This window comes from Neltuma alba, unplaced genomic scaffold (genome assembly GCF_004799145.2).
Source record: "Neltuma alba isolate B1F8T4 unplaced genomic scaffold, ASM479914v2 tig00012795_pilon, whole genome shotgun sequence".
NCBI lineage: Eukaryota > Viridiplantae > Streptophyta > Magnoliopsida > Fabales > Fabaceae > Neltuma > Neltuma alba.
In genome coordinates, this window is record NW_021637194.1 from 31,552 (window position 1) to 56,839 (window position 25,288).

Below are 25,288 nucleotides of genomic sequence, written 5' to 3' on the forward strand. Positions count from 1 at the left end.
TAAATATTCATTTCTTAATGACAATATAAACGTATACAAGACTAATAAAAATGAATGTATGTGTATTGCGGGTGAGCGTATGCCAACTTAATATATTTTTCTATTTCTATTTATAACTCACTTTCAGTATGTTTCGTACAGACTAATAAAAACCTTAAATTTGATCAACTCTAATTTAAAATTCAATAATTTTTTTATTTTTATCCCTATTCAATATACAATATACCTCATAAGAACAAAATTAACACAACAATTAATGAAAGGTAAAATTATACATTCCCTCTCTACCTTATAAAAAAATAAGACTAAAATTTTTCTTGCTTTTCTGCTTTATAAATATGACCGGTGGAGTAATCTACAGGAAAAAAGTGGCACTGAAAAAGGATGGGATGAAAAAGTTGCCCAGCCAATTAACGCCTAAAAGGCAAGAAGTGAAGGCTCTTAATTGTTTGAGATTTTCATCAATTATAGGGATCTGAATCCTATTACGCATACCGTGTGTAATTAGGTACATATTGACTGCAATAAATCACTGGACCAGAAAAGAGTTGACTGCAATCTCAATAACATAACCGAAATGCGACATGAAAAAAACGATCAGTCAAAAGAAAATCTCAAAGATCATGTACTAGTCAGTCTACTGTACAAGTCAAGAAATGGATCGGATTAGCTTGCTGTTGTTGCAACCTGCAAGGAAAGAGCATATAAATATTGCTGAAACTGCGCTGTCGCTGCTTAAAAAAAAGGTCTACCGAATACTTCAAATTCGGTCATTAAAGCAAATGGAATCCCTCCTGAATAGATTAAAACGCATTGCGAAATTCAAACGCTTACATGTGATCCAAGACACTATAAATATGTCATACCCCTCCTTTACAACCAAAAACAAAAGGTCTCCCTTTTGTCAAATAGTTCTCTGTAAAAAAACAGCTTCCACGAGCATGGTTGCTCAATATGTGGTTCTACTCTCTCTTGTCGGTTTCTGCCTCTTCATAAATGGATCACGATGTCACCCTTTGGACCCTCTGAGCCCTTCGGAAATGAACCATACGAGGCACATAGTTCTAAAGTCCTACCTTGGTTCTCTTCCAAATCTGACCTTCCCTTTCGTAGATCTTGAGGAACCAGACAAAAAGGATGTCCTAAATTGGCTATCCTCAAACACAAGCGGCAATTCTAAGCCTAACCCTACAATCCCCCGTCAAGCCAAGGTGGTGGTTCGGGTCAAGGAACAGACCCATGAGCTCGTAGTAGACCTTACCAGAGGTTCCATCATATCAGACAAACTCTACAACGGTCATGGCTTCCCTCCTTTCACTTTCAAAGAGCTTTTCCAGGCAAGCAAGCTGCCCTCCCAACATCCCCAGTTCAAAAGCTCTGTTCTCAAAAGAGGCCTAAATTTGTCTGAAGTTTCTTGTGTGCCATTCACAGTTGGTTGGTATGGTGAGAAAATCACGAGAAGAGCCCTCAAGGTTGTGTGCTTCTACAGAGGAGAATCTGCCAATGTTTGGGCTAGGCCCATTGAAGGAATCACTATGCTGGTTGACGCTGATTCAATGAAGATCACAATGTACAGGGATAGATACAGAGTCCCTTTGCCTAAAGCCGAAGGTACAAACCTGGAGTCTCCGAAGAAAAGACCAAGAATTTCTCCTTCCTTTAACATAACAAATAGTGGGTTCGCCATTGAAGGGCATGAAGTGAAATGGGGTGATTGGGTTTTTCACGTTGGATTCAATGCTAGAGCAGGGGTGATTATATCCACAGCCTCGATATTTGATGCCAGAAAGAACGAGCATAGAAGAGTTATGTACAGAGGACATGTGTCAGAGACCTTTGTTCCTTACATGGATCCCACAGAAGAGTGGTACTTCAGGACTTTCATGGACATTGGGGAATTTGGATTTGGTCGTTCCGCTGATAGCTTGCAGCCTGGGATTGATTGCCCAGAAAGTGCAGTGTTCATGGATGGCTTCATGGCCGGAGGTGATGGTGAAGTGCAGCAGGTGCCTAGGGCCATATGCATTTTTGAGAGGTATTCTGGAAATGTGGCTTGGAGGCATATGGAAATCAACAATCCTGGCAGAGTGGTAACGTATTATTTCTTAAAGAACACACAGACATAACGTAGCAGCCGTACACAATTTCACATGTCACGTTGTGTGTATGCAAGTGTGAGATATAATATAGCTTTATTTTTACAGAATGGTTGCTTCCTATTTAAGCGGTTCTGTCGTAACTAAAGTTGTGTCAATTTGCATGTGAAAAGTGCTGATATTGTTTTGTGCAGATAAGAAATGGGGAAGCTGAAGTCAGTTTGGTAGTGAGGATGATTGCTACGGTGGGGAACTATGATTATATCCTTGATTGGGAATTCCTAAGAAGTGGGAGCATCAAAGTTGGGGTATGCTCTGTTTACTTTTCTAGTATTCATGATATGGACACTTTTGTTTTAGAGAAGCTATTTTCATTCATTGATGGCTCTAGAAGGGATGACAGAATCATATCGAGAGTAATATTTCATATTTTCATTCATTCACAGGGACAATCATGGAAAAGTTTTGCGTAGTTGACCTTTTTAAAAAATTGGTTGACCTTTTACATAGATCAATTGGCTATTATCTTGTATTTTTAAATAAGGAGCATTGTGTGCGTATTATGCAATTACAGGTAGATCTGACGGGAGTATTGGAGATGAAGGCGGTGCCATATAAAAATACAAGTCAAATAACGGAAAGAATATACGGAACATTAGTGGCAGAGAACACCATTGCTAATAATCACGACCACTTCCTCACTTACTATCTCGACCTCGACGTCGACGATAACGGCAATTCTTTCGTCAAAGCTAAGATGCAGACGGTGACGACACAAACTGGAAGTGGGCCCCACTCGCCCTCTCCGACTCCGAGGAAGAGCTACTGGACGGTGGTTAGAGAAACGGCCAAGAGAGAAGCCGAGGCCAGGATGAAGCTGGGGTCGGAGCCCGGTGATCTGTTGATTGTGAACCCCAATAAGAAGACAAGGGTGGGGAACCAAGTGGGCTACCGGCTCATTCCCGGACAGCCGGTGAGTGCTCTTCTGTCGGACGACGATTATCCCCAGAGAAGAGCGTCCTATACGAAGTATCAATTGTGGGTGACGGCTTATAACAGGTCAGAGAGATGGGCGGGCGGGTTCTATGCAGATAGAAGCCGAGGAGATGACGGCTTAGCCATATGGAGCCGCAGGTAATATGAACAATCTGGAAGTTGTAGTTATTGCGTGGGTGACATGGATGAGCGTACAAGCATATGACCAGAAGTGGTAAGAAATTACAGAATGAGAATGAGAATTTGATGTTTTGGTATGGTTGATGTGCAGGAACAGAGAGATTGAGAATAAGGACATAGTGGTATGGTACACGCTAGGAATCCATCACAGCCCCTGTGAAGAAGATTTCCCAGCCATGCCCTCTGTTCACGCTGGCTTTGAGCTTCGGCCTGCTAATTTCTTCGAAGCCTCCCCTCTCCTTCAGTGACTTCCATGTACAACGCTATATTGCTGCCATATATTCATCTAATCCTCCCGCTTAATAAAACTCATTCTTGTTGGTGCTGACCGGCCAAAACTAAAGTGCATACAATACATGCTCCCCGCTCGCGGGTGGTCTTGTCGAAATTCAAATAATCAGATGAATATTACCCCTCCATTCTTAAATATAAAAATTTACACTACAAAATAAATTTTATATTTAGAACAGAAGAGTATACGTTAATTGTTCCTTTTAACATTTGCACAGACTATCTGTTCATAACTTGTGAAGCCATTCAAATCATCCCCTGCTAATTACGAGTATAATCCATAGGTTTCCTTGTCTAGTGTGGTTTGATTGAATAGGAGCTGAAGGAAGGATTCTAATGTTACTTTACTTAGCTTATGAGTAGAAATGGGAGAAAAATAATTATATATGAGCAACTATAGCATTTTTTTAAAATTATTTTTTGTTGTCTCGTTTTATATGAATGCTTAATACTGTATAATTGTACGGGTGTTTAATATGTAATTGTATAATACACACAGGAGAATCAACTCACTCATGCCAGGTTTTAAAATAACAGTGACTAGGGTATTTTACAGAATATTTATTCTACAATTTTTTTAATAAAAAAGGGGTTAATATAATATTTAGTCCTTCAAATTTGTTCTCATATTGTTTTTAGTCTCTCAAATTTTAAACCATAGGTTTTGATCCCTCTAGAGTCAAAATTATCCAGGTTTTTATCGTATTATAGGATCTAATATTTTAAATAAAGAAAAATTTGAGGGGTCAAAACTAGTGTTTTAAAATTTGAAAAACCAAAACTAAAACCAAAATGAAAATAAATTTGTGGAACCAAAAATTATATTAACCCTAAAAAAAATGATGAGAAGGATATTTTAGGAATATCAAATTGAGGCGCAGATTATTTGGTCGTATTACAATAAATTTGCATCCCTCCCCTTCAAATCCCTTTCGAAGAGTCAAGAAGGGGAAAGCGAATCCACTCTCCTTTTCTGCTCTGTTTTGGGGCTTTTCAATGTGTATCACTGGCATTATCCTATTGATGCGTGCTTTCGGGGCCCATGGATTTTGGTTTTAAATGGCAGGTCACAGTATTTTCATATATTAGTAACTTTGATGTTTCAATGTTTTAAGTATACCAATTTTATCAGGAGTCGGTTCTAACGAAGAAATTAGTGTCTCATAACATAATAAATTAAGTTAATAATTTCAGCTCACACTTTTGAAACATCGCAGATAGGATTATCACACCTGTTTCATCAAAATTTTTATCTAGTTGACATGAAGTCATATATATAGTATACTTCCTTTTTTTTTTCAATAAATTAAATTAACCATTCTATTTGTTTTCGTCTTGAAAACCAGACGCGTCAATAATTGAAATTGCTGATTATGTCTTATTTTTCCCCATTATTATATCGTATATAATATATATAGGTTTTATTCTTCAAAAAAAATAAATTGAGACTCTAAAATGGTAAGAGTCCATGGATGATGCCAGTCGATAAGTCTTGGTCAATCGTGCAACACTTTCCAAAGGGAAAATTTTCAAATTAGGGACAGAAGAGTGACCCACAGCGGAAAAACGTCACAACTCGCATATAATAATTTAACAACCAGCCCAGCTGACGCTTTTGAAACATAAATATTAATTCCATTTGTTTCTTCAAATTTTTTACCTAACGGACACCGTCTCGTACATTCCTCCGTTTTTTGAATAAATTTATTTTGAAAAATTAGACAAAATGGATAACAGGATAAGGGGGGTTCCTTCAATCCTTCTCTTCATGAAAACGGGCCACGTCCCATCAGGCCATCACAGAGAAGCCACATGCACCACCGCTCAAACCGTGTTAGCCTCTTAGGCGAAATCAACTTACTATGAAATAAAAGTCCAACTAATCAAGAGGGCCTAACATGAATTCAGCATCACCTCTGACTCTACTTCACTCGAATTCCAGTATCATCATTCATCTACCCCGGAGTATATGGAGTTTTGTTTTTGTGTCTAATACGGCCATTAGAGCGGCACGCGTCTGCATCCAAAAGCGGCCATCCCAGTCTAATTAGCTTCTATTATTGTTTCTGCCTTCAAATCTTGCGGTCTGACCATTCCACTCTTTCAATTGACCGCAACCCCTCACATCCATTTCTGTTTACTTCAATTCATATAATCTCTGTCCATTCGTCTTCGCACTTCGTTGGTTTCCTCTACTAAGAACGGACGTTCGGCCCACTAAGCTCCTCCCACTCGGTCTACCTCTTTTACTGTTTACTCTTTGCTCTAATGCTGATATCCAAATGGGTTCAAGCATCGTGGCTGGCTCTAATACATCTTGGAAATCACCCTCCGGTGACTTTGCTTTCGGGTTCTACCCTCTCGTTGATGCTCGCTACCTTGTCGGAATTTGGTTCGACAAGATTCCCCAGAAAACTCTGGTCTGGTCCGCAAATCGTGATGATCCGTCTCAGATCGGATCCTACATTAATCTCACGCAGAGTGGCTAGTTGGTCTTCCATCATGGGAATGGGTCATCAGTTTCAATCTCCAACGGAACAGATACTGCTTCTGCTTCAATGCAGGATAATGGAGACTTTGTCTTGAAAAACTCGCGTTCAGACACCCTCTGGAAGAGCTTTGCTTCGCCGACAGATACCATTCTACCAGGCCAAAACTTGGTCATGGGTCAGATTCTTTACTCCAGTGCGAATGGAATACAAGATTAGTCGACTAGAAATTACAAGTTGGAAGTCCAAGCTGCTGATGGCAGTCATCGCTGCTTTCAGGTACTACGGTCCGGCTTATTGGTACACTGGAACAGCCAACCACAGCGTCAGCTTAGCCTTCGACAACAAAACAGCTCTCCTTTATGCCGTGAATGGCACCCAAAATATATACCAAATGACAACCCAAAACCAACTGCCTAACCCCATTGAAGATTACTACCATCGAGCAACAATTAACGATCATGGTAACTTCCAGCGGTTGATTGTCCATAAAGAAAACGGAAAAGAGTGGACGCCTATATGGAGTGCCATAACAGAGCCCTGCACAGTGGTTGCCATTTGTGGAGTGAACGGCTTTTGCACTTCGCCTAGCAATAATGTGGTCAATTGTGGCTGCTTGCCTGGGTATACACCTTTTGATCCTTATGTCCCCTCCAAAGGCTGTTATCCCAGCTTGGTGATGGATTTCTGCGCTACAAATTTATCTACCTCAGACTTCACTGTGCAAGCAATTTCAGATGCTGATATTCCCAACGATGAATATGCTGATATGCAATCGATACCAAATTCTGATTTGAATAGTTGCACGAGTGAAGTGATGAATGATTGTTTCTGCATGGCCGGTGTTATAAGTGGCACTGATTGTATTAAGAAGAGGACACCTCTTTTGAGTGGAAGAGTAAGCATCCCTTCCTCTAGGAATAGAGTTGCGTTGGTTAAAGTTCCTCTGGCTCACAAAGACCGTGGAAAGGACTCACCTTCTTGGTTGTTCTGCTCGTTTCATTCTTGTCTTGTTCCCTGCTCTCTCTTGTGTTTGCAGCTTCTGCTATTCATCATAACCTAAAGTTTCGTCGTTGGATACGTAAGGAGCCACCTCCCAACCCAAAGCCAGTGGACATAAATCTAAAGACGTTTTCATTTCAAGAGTTGAGAGAGGCAACAAAGGGGTTCAAGAACAAACTTGGTCAAGGAGTATTTGGCACTGTGTATAGTGGGATTTTGACGATGGAGGGCGAACAGGTTGAGGTTGCCGTGAAACAACTGGAAAAAGCAGAGGATCAGGATGAGATTCGTGAGAAGGAGTTTGTGACCGAAGTTCAACTCATTGGTCTGACTCATCACAGGAATCTTGTCAGGTTATTAGGCTTCTGTAATGAACAAAATCATCGTCTCCTAGCTTATGAGATGATGAAAAAAGGGTCGCTCTCCAGTTTACTTTTTGGGGAAGGGGATAAACCCAGATGGGAAGACAGAGCCAAGATTGCGCTTGAAGTTGCAAGGGGCTTGCTATATTTGCATGAAGAATGTGACTCGCAAACCATCCATTGCGACATAAAGCCACAGAATGTTCTTCTTGACACCAATTATACGGCAAAAGTTTCTGATTTTGGCGTTGTAAAGCTGCTAAAGCAAGACAGAACTCGAACCAGCACCAACGTTAGAGGGACAATAGGATATATGGCAGCAGACACAAAGGTTGATGTGTCTAGCTTTTGGGTCATGTTACTGGAGACCATATTTTGCAGAAGGCACATAGAGCTGCGTCAAATTGAAGGCGAAGGAGAGGGTGACGACATGATACTAATAGATTGGGTTCTATACTGGATAAAATAAGGGAACTTGAGAGTGATGGTGGATCGTGATCTTGAAGTTTCAAATGATTTCGATAGATTTGAGAGGACGACTATGGTCGGATTATGGTGCCTGTCTCTGAACCCAACGGTGCGACCATCTATGAAGAAGGCGACACAGATGCTGGAAGGCATAACAGACGTTGGTATTCCTCCTCTCGTTGATGCCCAAAGATTTTAACTTCCTCTTTTTCGGGGGAACAACTTTTTGATTAAATTCGCTTGCCTAAATTTATGTGTTTGCATATTTCACGTAATGTTGTAATTTTAGACAAACCACTTATTCAATTAATGAGAAGTTTCGAGATTTAAGATTCTATTTCTTTGCCCTTAGCATTTCTTTTTCTTCTTTACTGACGCCAGGCATATCCACTAGCCTTGTTTACCGTTATTCTTCTAGTAACGATGAACATTTAAAAATTTTGATGGCTTATCAATTTTATTGAGAAGTTTGCTCTAGTCATATTGTTTTGGCAATGAATCCTTGTGCTGTTTTTAATATTACAATTAAATTTTCCTTTTAAATCAGCTCTTACTCGATTAGATGCATACATACAGGATATGCGTCTTTCGTGCAATTATTTCTATTTTATTCTTGCATCAATTTTTTTCCCCTTTATTTTCTGTTAACAGGAAAAATGTTTCTATGAACTTTATAAAACAATTCTATGAACAGTGGTAGATACATTCTTTAGTAGAATGTGAGCCTTATCCCTAAGATAAACAGAAATTGATTTCTTATGTACCTGGAAATGCTCCAAATAATCTTCAATTACAGCAATGGCGACTTTTTCTTCATTAAATAAAATGTATTCCCTTTTTCTTCGTAACAGTGAAGGCCCAATCAGTAGAAGGAAGTAGTCTAGGTTTGGTCCTCACGATACGCTGCTGAGAATGGGCTAGTGGTCTAAAAATTTTGAAGGGGACAAATGAAGATACTGATTTGATACCGAGAAAAGTGACCCCAAAAAATTTTGTAAATGTTAAATAAAAAATTTTAACAAAATCCCTTGATACTGCTCTTATTACCTGGCTTTCTTGGGTATTTTTTCCTATAAGAAAATTTTTTGGGGAATCGTTTATCCTTATTTACAAGAGACTTCAACAATTTGTCGGAAATATTTATCATATTTTTTTTTATTTCTGTCCCCATTGATTATTGTACTAATATTAGTTAGTCAAACTCAATTAATTATCCAAGTAACTATTATTTACATGCAATAGTCAAGGGATATTTTTTAAAAATAATTTGTACTTTTTAACATATGTATTGCAGTTACCCAATTTTAATCATAGTTGTATCTATGCAGTTCAATTATTTATATCTTATAAAAAAGGAGTATAACTTATGAAAGATTACAACTGTCAATTACCAAAATTGCTTTTAAAAAAATCATTTTATCAATTAATAATATTTTATACACTTCTTATCTTCATGAAGAATAAGACTCGAAAGTAGAGGAATAGGAGAAGAACACTTCTTTCCGGGCCATCTTGTCTTGTTGGTGTTTTCAATTCGACTGCATTACTTTCCTTAGGAAGCCGATTGCCAATCAAATTCAAGGTGTTGTTCAAAGATTTATACGAGGGACCCACCACAGCAGAAAAATGCTACTACAACTAACAATATAGGAAGTGTTTAGATAAAAACCAAACTATAATTTCAGAAGTGCTTTTACGGATTACGAAGTAAATATATGGAGGAGGTTACCTCGTTTTACGGAAAAGTACTTCTGAAACTATGGTTTTGAGAATGCCAAACACCCCATAGTCTTGCGTTGTGACTTGATTAGATAGGAGTAGGACCAATTCCGAGTGGCCACAAATGGATATGACCAATCCCACTAACGTAGCATCATTCAAAGTGCGGGGGCAAAAAAAGAAAAAGAAAGAAAGAAAAGCATCATTCAACGCGCAATGCGCCCCAACTATATTCAATGATTGTAGTAGACAGCTTCAGTAATCCGTTAGAGGCCACGCAAGACGTTGAATCTTTCAGAAGTAGTAACACGTACAAATTCATCATCTTTTGACTCTATCACTTGCTCACCTGCAAAACTCTGTATGGTAACATTTTAAGTTGCTACTTATCCAAACGCAAGGTGCAAAGTAGCCATCCCAATTAAACCTAACCAACTTTCAATATTACTACCTTCGATCCTTGATATAAGACCCTGTTTGACTTTTATTTTGATCTTAAATATAAGACCCCAATCCATTTTTATCTCTTATATTTATATTTTTTTTTCCCAAAGTAACCCTTCTAACAATGATAGTTTTAGTCAATACACTTGATTAGCAAGGATATTTTAGGAAAGACAACACCTATTTAGGACAAATAACTAACTCAACTTACTTCCTTAATCTCCTCAAATTAGTCAACTGGGTCTTATAATTAGGACCGGAGGTAGTATTTGTGTTCAAATCTTCCAGCTGGCAGATATGTCATCTTCATCGTCAGAAAAAGATCAAATCAAACCATAGGGTTGGACAATTCCATTGTCCGAATTAACTGCATCTCCTCATATACGCTTCTGCATATAATTTCTTTCGTTTTTAGCTTTTACACCTAGCTGGTCTCCCTCGCCAATCTCTCTTTCTTACCCACGATTTAATGGATGTTCATGTTCCCACTAAACTCCTTGCGCTCTGTGTCCCTTTTTTCCTGTTTCTTCTATGCTCTAATGCTCAGACGAGCTCAAATTCTATCCAACTGGGCTCAAGCATCGTTGCTGGCTCTAATAAATCTTGGACATCACCTTCTGCTGATTTTGCTTTTGGGTTCTACCCTCTCCCCCATGGTCGCTACCTTGTGGGTATTTGGTTCGATAAGATTAATCCCCAGAAAACTCTGGTCTGGTCCGCAAATCGTGATGACCCGGCTCAGATTGGATCCACCATCAATCTCACACTCAGTGGCCAGTTAGTGCTGCTTCATGCCAATGGTTCGTTAGTTTCCATCTACAATCAAACAAATAATGCTTCTTCTGCTTCAATGCTGGATAATGGAAACTTTGTCCTGAAAAACTCACTCTCAAACATCATCTGGGAGAGCTTTGCTTCACCCACAGATACCATTCTACCAGGCCAAAACTTGGTCATGAGTCAGATTCTTTATTCAAATGCCAATGGAACACTAGACTACTCGACGGGGAATTACAAGTTGGAGGTCCAATCTGATGGAAACATTGTTATCGCTGCTTTCAGGTATTCCGGTCATGCTTATTGGTTCACTGGAACAATCGAAAACAATAGCGTCAGCATCGTCTTCGACAACAATACAGCTATGCTTTACGCCGTCAATGGCACCCGAAACATTTACCAAATGACAACCCAAAGCCAGCTGCCCAACCCAATCGAAGATTTCTACCATCGAGCGACAATCAACGATCATGGTAACTTCGAACAGTTGATTTTTCATAAAAAAAACGGAACAGAGTGGACGCTTATATGGGATGCTATAACAGAGCCCTGCTTAGTGGATGCTATTTGTGGGGTAAATGGCTTTTGCACTTCACCTGACAACAAGGTGATCAATTGTAGCTGCTTGCCTGGGTATACACCTTTGGATCCTTATGTTCCCTCCAAAGGCTGTTATCGTAATTTGGAGATGGATTTTTGCGCTGCAAATTCATCTGCCTCGGACTTCACTGTGCAAGAAATTTCAGATGCTGATATACCCAACTTGAATTTTGCTGATATGCAGTGGATACCTAATTCAGATTTGATTAGTTGCACGAGGGAAGTGATGAGTGATTGTTTTTGCATGGCTGGTGTTTTGATTGGCACTGATTGTTTCAAGAAAAGGACACCTCTTTTGAATGGAAGAATAAGCATCCCGACGACCAGTAAAAGGGTGGCGCTAGTTAAAGTTCCTGTGGTTCGCAAAGATGATGGAAATGACTCACCTTCTTGGATTGTTCTGCTTGTATCATTCATATCTTGTTCCCTGCTCGCTCTTGTTTTTGCAGCTTCTGCTGTTCATCATAACCCAAAGTTTCGCCGTTGGATACGTAAGGAGCCACCTCCCAACCCAAAGCCAGTGGACATAAATCTAAAGACGTTTTCATTTCAAGAGTTGAGAGAGGCAACAAAGGGGTTCAAGAACAAACTTGGTCGAGGAGCATTTGGCACTGTGTATAGTGGGATTTTGACGTTGGAGGGCGAACAGGTTGAGGTTGCCGTGAAACAACTGGAAAAAGCAGAGGATCAGGATGAGATTCGTGAGAAGGAGTTTGTGACCGAAGTTCAAGTCATTGGTCTGACTCATCACAGGAATCTTGTCAGGTTATTAGGCTTCTGTAATGAACGAAATCATCGTCTCCTAGTTTACGAGATGATGAAAAATGGGTCGCTCTCCAGTTTACTTTTTGGGGAAGGGGATAAACCCAGATGGGAAGACAGAGCCAAGATTGCGCTTGAAGTTGCAAGGGGCTTGCTATATTTGCATGAAGAATGTGACCCACAAATCATCCATTGCGACATAAAGCCACAGAATGTTCTTCTTGACTCCAATTATACGGCAAAAGTTTCTGATTTCGGCGTTGCAAAGCTGCTAAAGAAAGACAGAACTCGAACCAGCACCAACGTCAGAGGGACAATGGGATATATGGCACCAGAATGGCTCAAGAATGCTCCCGTCACGGCAAAGGTTGATGTGTATAGCTTTGGGGTCATGTTGTTGGAGACCATATTCTGCAGAAGGCACATAGAGCTACATCCGAGTCAAGATGAAGGAGAGGGTGAGGACATGATACTCATAGATTGGGTTTTATATTCAGCAAAAGAAGGAAATTTAAGAGTGATGGTGGATCACGATGTTGAAGCTCTAAATGATTTCAATAGGTTTGAGAGGATGACTATGGTTGGATTGTGGTGCCTGTCTCCTAATCCAGCGGTTCGGCCAACTATGAAGAAGGTGACACAGATGTTGGAAGGAGCCATGGAGGTTGGTGTTCCTCCTTTGATTGATGCACAAATGTGACAACTTAATTTGTAACCAAATTTGTATCCCTTTTCAATTTTTTTTTTCCTGGCATATTCCGCCATATGATTTTAATCGAACGAATTTCGTTTGAAGGCCTTCGCTTAGTGCAGTAATTTTATGCGAACCATTTTAACTCACGTAAAGCTCCGACTTTTAGATTCTGTTTGTTCACCACACATGGAAGTGACACACAAATTAGGCTCTCTTGCCTAGTCTGATACTGTACAATTTAGCATTTTTATGAGATTACAAACTAAAATTTATTAATGCAATTCAGAACAGAAAGGCATAATATTTGTATTTTTTGTGTGACAATATTTGTATTATTTTAATGTGTATTAGATGGGTTTCTTTCACGAACTAGGCATTTGGATTACATTTAAAAATTAAAGTACATCATGGATTTTATGAAAAACTATTATCAAAGCTTATTCTAAAAGTTGTATGGAATATGATACAAAGTAACAAAAATTAAACGGTACAATATACTCTCTCAAAGGGATTTTAAATAATTCACAAAATCAACTAAATAACTAGTACTCCCTCTGTTTGAGTTTTATATTTCATTCTTAATAAAAAAAAATTTGTTTCTATCTAGCTTTATGTCGTTTTACAATTACAAGATAGTATTGATTACTACTTGTTCAAATATACTCTTATACTATAGTACCGTAAATTATTTTACTATATATACATACATATTAATTACTACTTTTTAATAGGACTTTTTAAAAGTGAGAATTTTATTTCATTATTTTTTTGTTGATCTTTGTGAAAAACCTCTAATATCATGTGAAAAAATAGAGGGAGCGTCATATAACTCCAATAAATATCTTAAAAAAAAAAAAAAGGATTGCAACAAGTTGAACCGGTCTTTCAGTATGCTTTCTCATCGGGTCTAACTCGCACGCAGCATTTCCTAAATAAATGAAGTCAACTATCGTAAAAGTTTACAATGATATCATCATGATCCAAAACACAGTGGAGAAGTAATTGACGTAAACATCGGTTGCAACTTTCAGTCTATATAGTAGTGTTTGGACTTCTGAATCATGCCGGTCGCATCAAGTTCATTTATGAGGCCGCCATTGTGGAATTAAGCATTAGATTGACTAGCAATAGTCAAAAGTCTATGCAATACTGCAATTATACGTCATTGCAATTTGTCAAACCGCTATTTTCTCGTGTGATCCATGACCTGAAGGACTGAAAACCTCAGGAGTCTGAATTTCCATATAAGCTCCTCATACCTCTTCCTTTCTTGTTCTTCTCTGCACATGAATTCGTAATGGCTTCCTCTGTAATCCTACTTTGCATTATTGCGCTAGTTTCATTATTAACCGTCTTACATGCCCAGAATTCTTCCTCCACCATAAATTTGAACTCCAACATCACTGCTGGATCAAATTCTTCTTGGAAATCTCCATCAGGTGATTTTGAATTTGGATTCTACCATCTTCCCGGGGATTACTATCTGGTCGGAATATGGTTTGCTATCCCTGAGAAAACTCTGGTTTGGTACTGGAACCCACCTGTGGAAACCAATTCAGTGATCCAACTCTCTTCGGGAGGCCACCTTTTGCTCATATATCCAAATGGAACCTCTGTTCGGATAGACAATGGAAATGGAGATAATGCAAGCTCAGCTTCCTTGGAGAACAATGGCAATTTTGTATTGAAAGACTCCAATTCAAGACCTGTCTGGAAGAGTTTTGATTCTCCCACTAACACAATGCTACCGGGGCAAGTCTTAAATGCGAATGGTGCACTCTATGCCAAAGGCAAAGGACCTCTGAACTACTCAAATGGAAACTTCAAGGTATTGATGCAAGACGATGGGAACTTGCTACTCTCTGCTTATCTATGGTCAGATCCTGCTTATTGGTACTCTGCAACAACATCATTCAAAAACGTAAGTTTGGTATTCAATCTTAGTGCCTTCTTGTACCTTACCAGTGGCTCCATCAACATACGTTTTTTGACAAATAACCCTCCATCCCCAACTGAAGATTTTTATCACCGAGCAACAATAGATGAAAATGGAAATTTTCATCAATATGCTTATAATCGGAGAAATGGCAGTAGGTGGATAAGGGTCTGGAGAGCCATTGATGATCCTTGCAGAGTGGATGCTATTTGTGGAGTGAATGGCTTGTGCACTTCACCTGACAATGAAACAGTGCAGTGTGAATGCCTTCCAGGTTTTGTCCCATTTAATATGACAAATGAATACCTAGGATGTCGCCCAGAAACTGTGATTAATTATTGTGCACAAGATCCTTCTAGGTTGAACTTCAAGCTGGAGGTTTTTGATGATACTGATTTTCAGTTTGACTCCTTGTCAGACTTTGCTGAGCTGAAAACTGCAGATTTAGAAGCTTGTGAGAAGTATGTCATGGATGATTGTAATGTCGTTGCTGCTACCTTCAATGCTACATCTTCAACATGTATCAAGAAGAGGATGCCGTTGGTGAATGCGAGAAAGAGTTCATCTTCTAAGGGGCAAAAAGCTCTACTTAAGGTTCCTACTTACAACAACGCCTCTGGAGGATTGGAAGGTTCGAAGAAGAAGAGTTTTAATGTCAGAGTTTTTCTCAAGGTCATGCTTGCTGTTAGTTCCACCCTTGCATGCTTGTTTGGAGCCCTTGCTGTCTATTACCACCCTTTAGCTCAAAGACTAATGAGACGAAGCAAGTTTCTGAACGCAAGTGCCATTGGAATCAACTTCAGAGAGTTCACATTCCAAGAGCTTCATGAAGCAACAGGTGGATTCAATAAGACTATTGGTAAAGGATCTTCGGCCAAAGTCTATAGTGGAAATCTTGTTATTGATGATTCGACAATTGCGATTGCAGTGAAGAAGCTAGAAAAGAAAGTTGAGACAAGTGATCAGGAATTTATGACTGAGCTCAAAATAATTGGTCGCACACATCACAGAAACCTGGTAAGACTTCTGGGTTTTTGCATTGAGAAGAGCCATAGACTTCTTGTCTATGAGTTACTTCCAAGTGGAGCGTTGTCCAATTTTCTGTTTGGACAAAGAGAAAAACCTCCTTGGAGTCTAAGGATTGATATAGCTCTTGGGATTGCAAGGGGCTTGCTTTACTTGCATGAGGAGTGTGAGACCCAGATTATACATTGCGACATCAAGCCCCAAAACGTGTTACTGGATGCCGATTATACGGCGAAGATTGCAGATTTTGGGCTGTCCAAGCTTCTCAACAAAGAGCAAACCAGAACAAACACTAACTTCAGGGGGACTATAGGGTACATAGCCCCTGAATGGCTAAGAAGTGCACCTGTAACTGCTAAAGTTGATGTCTTTAGCTTTGGGATTATGTTGCTCGAGATTATTTGTTGCAAAAGGCATGTCGAACAGAATCAAGCAGATGATGAAGAAAGTGATGAAGATGATGATGCATTGCTGGCAAAATGGGTTCTGAAGTGCATCGTGTTGAAGAAACCGGAGCAGTTTGCAGGTCATGACTCAGAAGTACTAAGTGATATGACAAGGTTTGAGGAAATGGCCTTGGTTGGATTATGGTGTATCCATCCAGATCCAGCACTGAGACCAACAATGAAGCAGGTGAATCAAATGCTAGAGGGAAACATGGCTGTTGGGGTTCCTCCATTGCTTTATGAGCAAATGACAGCAGATCTAAGCATATAGCCTTTCAATCTCTGGTTTAGCTTACGGAGATTATTGTCAAGGGAACCTACTATCGTTGTTTGGTGTTATTCTTCACGAATTTAATGGGGCACTCCATCACATCTACCGGTACATTTTAAAATTTTTAAAGCTGTGAGCTTTTTAAGCGGACTTACAAGTTTATACATATGCATCCTTTTTATTGAAAACTCTACAATCCGCCTTATCCTTCTCCTTCAAACCTTTTAGTGGAGTATGAGTCTCATCCGTAGGACAGAACAACAAAGAATTCACTTCTTATGTGATGGTATATCTTTTAATTACTCTAAAATAAAATAATTTCTCTAGATGATCATAAATTCTAACGGCGAATTTTCCTTTGTCAAGGAAAAAAATGTAATAATTTTATTATATTTATTGGGTCCTAATGATATTTTATTTTTTTGTCCATCGATTTGAATTTTGAAGGATTTTTTTTCCCGTCAAATCTTTAATCTCTCTGTCCACGGACGCTTTTTTTCTTTTTTTGTTACAGCATCGGACAAATTGCCATACTACTCGTCTGCCTTTTTCTTTCTTTGTTTTTTTGCCGGGCTTTTTTTTTTTTTTGGTAAACAAGAGGGCAGAAGCCCAAAAACTAAAACAGCAAACTAATGGGGACTATATCCCAAACACTCAGCTTCAAACAAGGTCCTCAAATGAGGAGGACACGAATCAAAAAGAGAGGAGTTAGATAGGCCTCCTTTTGCCAATGAATCTGCAAGTTGATTCTGCTCCCTTAGGACGTTCCGTATTTCCAGTTCCCTTTTTGCCGGGCATATTAGTAGTGTACTGGTGCTGGAAAAGGGTATCGGTCCATAATAAGCCACACGAAAGGCCCAAAATTAAAGCCCAATTTAATCATGAAGAGAAGGAAGCAGTCCAGGTTTGGGTCCTCAACATAACCTGCTGAGAATAGGCCGGTAGCCCAAAAACTGAAGAAGGACCAGTGGAGAGGACGGTTAATGCTGCTCTCTCCTCACTCCTCGGTGGCTTTCTGGTACGTTCATTCTGATCAGCATACAAATTTGATGAGACAATGATATTGAAGGACCAGAAAGGAGAGCATGATTAATGTACGAGTAATTTGAAGAAATCAAGCACAAATTAATATTTCATTATTTCAAACGCTTCACTATAACATGAAAAGTTAAGATTTGAGAGTGCAGTTAGGCAAGTTGACACGGCTTGGTGGCAAGACATTAAGAACTGGATTTCTCTCGAAGAAGTTGGTGGGTCTTAGCTCAAATCCTCCGCTCAACGTTGGCATAACCGGGAAATCTTCCTGGCTAGGAACGTGATGAAACCCCACCGTGTACCACAATACCAAGTCCTTGTTCTCTATGTCCCTGTCCCTCTGGCTCCAAACGGCTAAAGTATCGTCGCCTCTGCTACGATCAACATAGGGTCCTCCTGCCCATTTTTCCGACTTATTATAAGGGGTAACCCACACATTGTAATTTGTGAATGCTGCTCTGTTTTGTGGATAATCGTGGCCACCAAGAGTGGGTGCGACACTGAGCTCGGGATCAAACGATATCCTATTTTATTTCCTTGTTTTGTCTCTTTGTTAGGGTTCACTACTACTAGCTCCGATGCCTTCAACCCTAAGTTTATTCTGGCATCGGCTTCAGTTTTTGCAGTTTTCCTCACAACCTTCCAGTAACTTTTTCTTGGCGTGCTCTGATCATCGGTTACTTTTACAGTCTCCAAATTACTCTTGACAAAGGAGTTGGCCTCTCCATCAATGTCGAGGTCAAGATAATACGTTAGAAAGTGGTCATGGTTGAGAACAATAAAATAAGATATTATGCTGCGGTTTATTTATTGTGGGTTAAGTCATTCACAGCCACTGCCTAATAAATTAATAAAATAAGATTCTTTAGTTAATCTCTTTGGATGATACTCAAATGATTATCATATTTATTGTTGTGAGTTTACGTAGCATCGTTGGGGAAATTATGGCAGCCACAGGCACGTTTCCAATCAGAGCCAAGTGAAAATAACGGAAGAAGAGAAGCTCATAATTTGGGGAACCTTTTATTGTTCACAGACAAGCCCTGCAGTGAAGTCCTGAGGCCCATTGTGACAGCCCAGAAATTTGGCGTATCATGCGTCGCGTTGTTCCGATAGATTTTAACTTGACATGAATGGCGCGTTTGTCTTGTTTCCATGATGAACGGATTCTTCATTCATTTTTTGTCTTCCCAAGTTTATATCAGACTTAAATTTTTAAAACTCGCCAATCATATCTTTTTGCTAAGCATACATTTTTTTTAATTAAAAACAATCTACTCTCAGGAACTAAATATGAATTTATTTTTCAGTAAGAATTCAAATCTTAACTTATTACATTATAAAGAACTAGTCACTTCTACTTAAGCCAATCCCGATGGTAAACTCTCTAATCATATCCACGTTTTGTTTGTTTGTGATCAAATTAACGCTGACTGCCACATTTTCTTTAGCGGCGCCCCAAACATGCATGTGGCTCCTTACCCCAAATATTGACAATTCGCGCAATATAAATTGGGGGAAAATCTCCCCAAAAAATTATAAATTATTAAATCATAAATCAAAAATTTCTATAAAGATAGTAGTATATTGTTATTTGATCATACTCAAACTAAGCTGCGTTTTGTTTTTTTCAACCTTCTGTACGTCTCTTTCACTGGGCATTAGTCTTGATGCCGAAAAGAAATTTAATCTTCCCTTGTTTATTTTCCGCCCCTCGAACATTTACATGTGATTGATTCTTGTTAGCTATAATTTATACTGCCATTTATTGATTTTACATTACTAGACTTTAAAAACAGTTTTAACATTGACTTTTCTTTGCATGAGAAGAGGCAGAAAGTTAGAATTAGCTAGTGTGGTGAGCCAACAAGACATGCATTTTGCGCCAGGATGTGCGTAATGCCCTCGTGTTGAGTGTTGTTTTTAATAATAAAAAGGTATACAAATATATCACTCTACACAGAACCAGTTTCGGTACTCATCTATTTGATGAGTACCATAAACTCATCAGATCTGAACCGTGTATACCTCATTTGAACAGTTCAGATTTAAAATCTTTAATTAATTATTTTTAAATAGAATAAACTATTTTTTGAAAGAATGATAGTTAAGAGATTATCACTATTTTATAGTCTATACATATTAAAATAATTATTTTGAATAAATAAAAATAAAAAACAAATCAAATCTGAAGCACCCAAATAAGATATAGACGGTTCAAATCTGATGAGTTTACGGTGCTCATCAAATGGATGAGTATCAAAACTAGTTCCCACTCTACACACTGTTCACTTAAAGCTTGACCTAATAGAAATATATTAATTTTATGCAATATTCGTGAAAATTCAGAATTGACGTCATCGATCAAATGCTAGACATCACATGACTGTGCACTAATTCCTGGTTTTTTTCCCTTTAATTTCTAGGAATCATTCCTACCTCTCTCTAGCTCCCTTCAAAATGCTATCCTTCCTCGGTCCTCACAAGTTGCGAAACCTTCTTTCGTTCTTGACAACAAATATCAAAGATGCGTTAAGTTTTTCTTTTTTTAATCAATAAATTCAGCTTTCGCTTTTGGTTCTCTCTTTCCATTTTATTCTTTATTCACCAAGTATTTGGCAGGGGTTTTTTAGACTACTTCCAAGATAAGGAACTATTTCCTTAAAATAATATATATACACGAACTAAAAGAGATCATTTATCAATATCAAACCGCCCATTCACGTGGAGAGAATCAGTAATAATTTATCATCAACCCACCAAGTGGCCGGAAACAAAATTAAAGCACATGAACACTTGTAGATTTTTTATTGCGAATCGGCCGGCCCTTTAGTAATCAAGACAGCCACACAGCAAACCTCAAATTTCTTTCTTTTTAAATAGAAAATTAAAGCACATCTCCTTCGTAATATAAATTCAATTAAATGCCAGCTCTTAATCCTTCACGTGACTCCCGGTTATTGAATACATGTTGTATGAAAGCCGTTACTGGCTAAATGAAGTGATTAATTGACTAATTAAGGCTGTGAAGTGCACTTAACCCCACGCACAGGCTTTGCAGGCCTCACTTTAAGAACTGGATTTCTCTCGAAGAAATTGGTGGGTCTCAGCTCAAACCCTCCACTCAGTGTTGGCATCGTCGGAAAATCTTCCTGGCATGGCACATGATGAAATCCCACCGTGTGCCACAACACTATATCCTTGTTCTCTATATTCCTATTCCTGCACAATCAGTTACTCTCACTGGTTAGTTAACCATAAATATATAACGAACCTGTGATTTACACTTTCTCGTGTCGGTCAAAATCAACGAGTAGTACTGATCAATGTTATATACCTGAGAGTCCAAGTAGCCAAAGTATCATCTCCTCTGCTATGTTCGGCGTACAAGCCACCCGCCCATTTCTCAGACTTGTTGTAAGGAGTGACCATGACGTTATAATTGGCAAAGGCTCCTCTAATCTGTGGATAATCATCTTTCAACAACAGTGGCTGAGCAACGGGGCCTGGGAACAGACGGTACCCGATGTTATTCCCAACCTTAGTCTTCTTATTAGGGTTTACGATTGCCAGTTCGCTTGGCTTCAATCCCACGTTCATCTTAGCATCGGCTTCTGTTTTAGCTGTTTCAAGTGCGACTGTCCAGTAACTTTTCCTCTGTGAACTTTGATCTTTTACTGTGACGGTCTCTAAATTGGTCTTCACAAAGGAATTGGCTTCGCCATCAATGTCGAGATCAAGATGATAGGTCAAGTAGTGGTCGTGGTGCGTCCCGATCGTGTAATCTGCTAGCAGTGTTCCAAATGCATCCTCCTTTATCTGATCCACGTGGGTGTATGATGTCCCCTTGATCCCCAAAACTCCTGTTAGCCCAACCTGCTCCCGTACAGACACAAAACAGCCAGCAGTCATTAATTACAACCACACGTATCTACCATATATGTATCTAGATCACAAGCATTTTTAGTGTTATACCCCAAGTTTGATGGAACCACTGGGCTTAAACTCCCAGTCTATGATGTAGTCGTAGTTGCCCACAGTTGAGACTGTTCTCACCACCAGCGTAACATCTGGTCTAACTTCCGTTATGATCTGTCCAACGCCAAATAAAAAAAAGAAGAAGAAGCATTATTATAGCATTAATTAAAAAACAGTCAGCTTAATCTAATGAAGAGATAGTATAGAATTTATTACGTCTTCATTTGGGACTTCGAGTTCTGTGTGACGCCACATGATATCTCCTGCATGCTTCTCAAAAACACAAATAGCATTGGGTATCTTGACGAGTTTGCCGTCTTCTCCGGCGTGATAGGCATCAAAAAATACAGCATTGGCAGGGCAATCTGCGCGAGGCTTGAGAGGGACCATGGATTGCCCAAATCCATACTCTCCACTGTCGAGATAGGTCTTGAAGAACCAGTCTGCTGTTGGGTCCATGTATGGCACGAAGAACTCTGAGATGTACCCTCTGTACAATACCCGACGATATTTGTGCTGTTCCATATCATATATGGAAGCCAGAGATATTACTGGTCCGGCTCTCACATCAAATCCTACGTGAAGTTTCCAGTTGGCCCAACTGCTCTCGTCCAAGACACAGACAAGTTTTTAGGTTATGAGTAAGCAAAACATAAAGTCCAAGCTACTTGTGCAAAGTCTTCTTTAATTTGTCTTCTCGGGTTGTTCTATATATTAACCAGCACTTTATTTGTCTCCAAGCAGTTTTTAATTAAAAGGGAACACTTGCATCGGTGATTGATAAATTCTCGTAATTGAAATATAAACAAATTAGTTAACCTGATAGAATGGCCGTCGATGCTAAAGCCAGGTCCATTGGGGACCATAGTCATCCCATTGAGCTTAGGACCAAAAGGTGGCTTCTGCTTCGAGAATCTGTACTCTGTGTTCTCAGGTCGAGCCAGCGGAACGCTGCCTGTGTCAGAATATTCAACGATCTTCCTGTCATCAAGATCGACCACTATTGTTATCCCCTCCACAGGCCTGACGTACAGGTTTGCAGTTTCCTCCTCATCCGCGTAGTAGCATTGAAGTTTCAATGTCCTATTGCTCTTCACATCCCCAAACCAGCCCACAGTGAAAGTGGAGCAAACAACGTTGGAGATATTTAGACCCCTTTTGTTGATGGACCGAATAAAGGGTTGGTATTTATGGGGCAGTTCGGCGACGGAGTCTTGCTCCTCAACACTGTACATGGGGAAGCCATGGCCACGGTACACTTTTGTGGAGACTATGGCGCGTTTGGATAAATCCACAGTGATCTCTAAGCTTTGCTTGTTGAAACGAGCAACGACAAAGGCCCTGCGAGGGGGAAGGGACTTCTTGGAGTATAGCCATGAGAGAACAGAGGGTTTGTCAGGATCGTCTAGGCCGACGTATTGGAAAGTGAACTTAGGCGGAGAGAATGGGTATGATTTTTTGACTATGGTTCGAATAAGATCGAACTCAGATGGGGTGAGAGGGTCTAGAGGGTGTTGGTGGGATGAAGACGAAGCTGTGGCAGAGCAAAACAAGAGAAGAGGAAAGAGGAAAAGGAGGTTTGTTGACTTCATTTGCGTTGCGTTGAACACAAATGGATGAGTGAATTGAAGAGGCTATGGAAATGTGTGCGGCGAATGCCAGAGCGTGAGGTTCTTAAATAGATCATGGCATCACTCACCAACTCGTTTTAAATATTGGACAGTGATCCGCTAAATATTCTCGCACGTGCAGAAGCTACATGGCATCCCACCCTTTTCCACGTGACTCGTGCTTGCCCATCGCATGGAATTTTAAGCAAACCATTGAGTGCTGGAAATTCTTGATTAGCTGCATTTTCAATATTAAATTTAGTCTAGTTGATCATATTCATGTCCTTAGAAATTCAAATTTGTCCAACCGGATCTGGAGGGAAGCGCACGCATCGATTCTACTCCTCAATATTATAATATTAGCGTGCTTCAAAACCCCCCCTTTTTTTAAAAAATCATATGGCTTTGTTTCTTTGACAAGGAAATGGATGACTGATGACATTAATTACAAACGACTTCTTACAAATATACCAGAATCGATTCGTTTCCACCCAATAAATATAGATTAATTAGAAGGCACTTTCGGGCTTTCACCTCAACACGTAATGTGGGGTTAAACTGAGAAGAATGTACAGTAAAAAACAAGGCCTTAGAATATAAAAACTAAAGAATTTGGCCGACAAAGAAAATAAACTGATTGATGATGCACGCTTTAGTGACTTTAAATATGGAAATCATTGATATTTGTTTGGCGCTTATAATCATAATCACGATTTTGAATTTGAAATAAATAAAACTCCTTTAACCCTAAATATAAGATTCATTTTGTAATATAATTTTTATACAACAAAATAAATGTTATATTTAGAGCTCGAGACAGAAAAGAAAAGTATGAGCACAGTTCACAGACATTGTTTCGCTGTTAGGAAAACAATATTGAAAACATAAATGGAGGAACCGCGTAACAACAGTTCAAAATGGACAGCATTATCTTCTCTTCCTCCCCCCCGGGTCATTATTATTTTTTACAAAAAAGTGTTACATTAGTGGACATTGTTCAAGTTTTCACTAGCCATACAACTTATTTCATTGAACTATGGAAAGTATTTGAGATGTCCATTGTTATGCTCACCGTTGCACGGTGAGTAAATGCTTGTTATCTTCTCTTCCTTTTCCCCTCCTCTTCCCTTCATTCTTTTTTGTTTTTAAAAAAAAAGCGTTACATCAACTTTTATTCAAATTTGATCCCTTATAATATCATTATTAAAATATTAAATTAAGCAGAATATAAATATAATAATCAAATATAAAATGGTAAAATTTAATGCGAATGGTTTCAACTGCAATGGAAAATATTAAAAAAAGATCGTTTAAATGTTAATATTTTAAAGAATATCAAGAAAAGAGAAGGAGGGGGGGAAAAAAACAGAGAATCCTATCCCTTAGACAAAGATGCATAATTTAAGGGGCAGTTCATCTCAAGTGACGAATATAAATTATGGAACATTTAAAGAGCGGATTTATTTTGCTAAAACTGAATTCGGCATCAATGAAAATAAGAAATTAATACATATCCAATAAAAAGATAAAATATTTAATTTATAAATGTTACTCGTAATAAATTATGGAAGAGCTCAATTAATTAAGGTGATTCAAAATAATAAGGGTACACATCTGAAACAAGGCCTATAGAAAATAAAAACTTACGAATTTCGTCGACAGAGAAAATGAATTGATGGATGATACGCGCTTTTGTGACTTAATTAAATATGGAAATTGTTGATATTTCTTTGTTGTTTATAAATTATAATCATGGCCTGGTTCGATTTTAAAATAAATAATACTCCTCCGGTCCTTAATATAGGACCCAATTGCTAAGTTGGTTTTGGTCCTAAATATAAGACCCATTTCTCATATTTATCTATTTTCTCTAAATTACCCCTATAGATACTCCATCAACCATAATCAAGTAGAAGATAAAGAGGAGTATTAAGAAAGATGATTATGGTATTTTAGGAAAAACATGTCACAATTTTTATAATTAACTAACTTACCTAACTTCCTTAATCTAATCAAATTAGTTAAATGGGTCCTATATTAAGGACCGGAGGAGTATTATCTTTTTCTCGTGATGAAGAAAAAGTATAACCACAGTTCAAACACATT

The 25,288-nt window shown here is 38.8% G+C and overlaps 3 protein-coding genes and 2 pseudogenes across 3 annotated transcripts; 3 read left to right on the forward strand and 2 right to left on the reverse strand.

The window, feature by feature from the left end:
- Positions 1–656: 656 nt before the first annotated feature.
- Positions 657–8,083, forward strand: LOC114730997 (uncharacterized; annotated as a pseudogene).
- Positions 8,084–10,319: 2,236 nt separating this feature from the next.
- LOC114731027 (G-type lectin S-receptor-like serine/threonine-protein kinase LECRK3) lies at positions 10,320–13,092 on the forward strand. Its single transcript, XM_028918148.1, has one exon. The coding sequence runs from the start codon at positions 10,517–10,519 to the stop codon at positions 12,884–12,886; it is 2,370 nt and encodes a 789-aa protein (XP_028773981.1). The 5' UTR covers positions 10,320–10,516; the 3' UTR covers positions 12,887–13,092.
- A 1,085-nt stretch (positions 13,093–14,177) lies between these two features.
- On the forward strand, positions 14,178–16,710 carry LOC114731033 (G-type lectin S-receptor-like serine/threonine-protein kinase LECRK2). The gene has a single exon (XM_028918158.1). It carries the CDS (start codon positions 14,178–14,180, stop codon positions 16,557–16,559), a length of 2,382 nt encoding a protein of 793 aa, XP_028773991.1. The 3' UTR covers positions 16,560–16,710.
- A 1,017-nt stretch (positions 16,711–17,727) lies between these two features.
- On the reverse strand, positions 17,728–18,661 carry LOC114730998 (primary amine oxidase-like; annotated as a pseudogene).
- A 1,712-nt stretch (positions 18,662–20,373) lies between these two features.
- Positions 20,374–23,206, reverse strand: LOC114730990 (primary amine oxidase-like). Its single transcript, XM_028918113.1, has 5 exons — positions 22,392–23,206; positions 21,789–22,173; positions 21,570–21,686; positions 20,932–21,470; positions 20,374–20,816 (listed from the first exon to the last, which is right to left on the reverse strand). The coding sequence occupies exons 1-5, from the start codon at positions 23,162–23,164 to the stop codon at positions 20,612–20,614; spliced, it is 2,019 nt and encodes a 672-aa protein (XP_028773946.1). The 5' UTR covers positions 23,165–23,206; the 3' UTR covers positions 20,374–20,611.
- Positions 23,207–25,288: the final 2,082 nt, after the last annotated feature.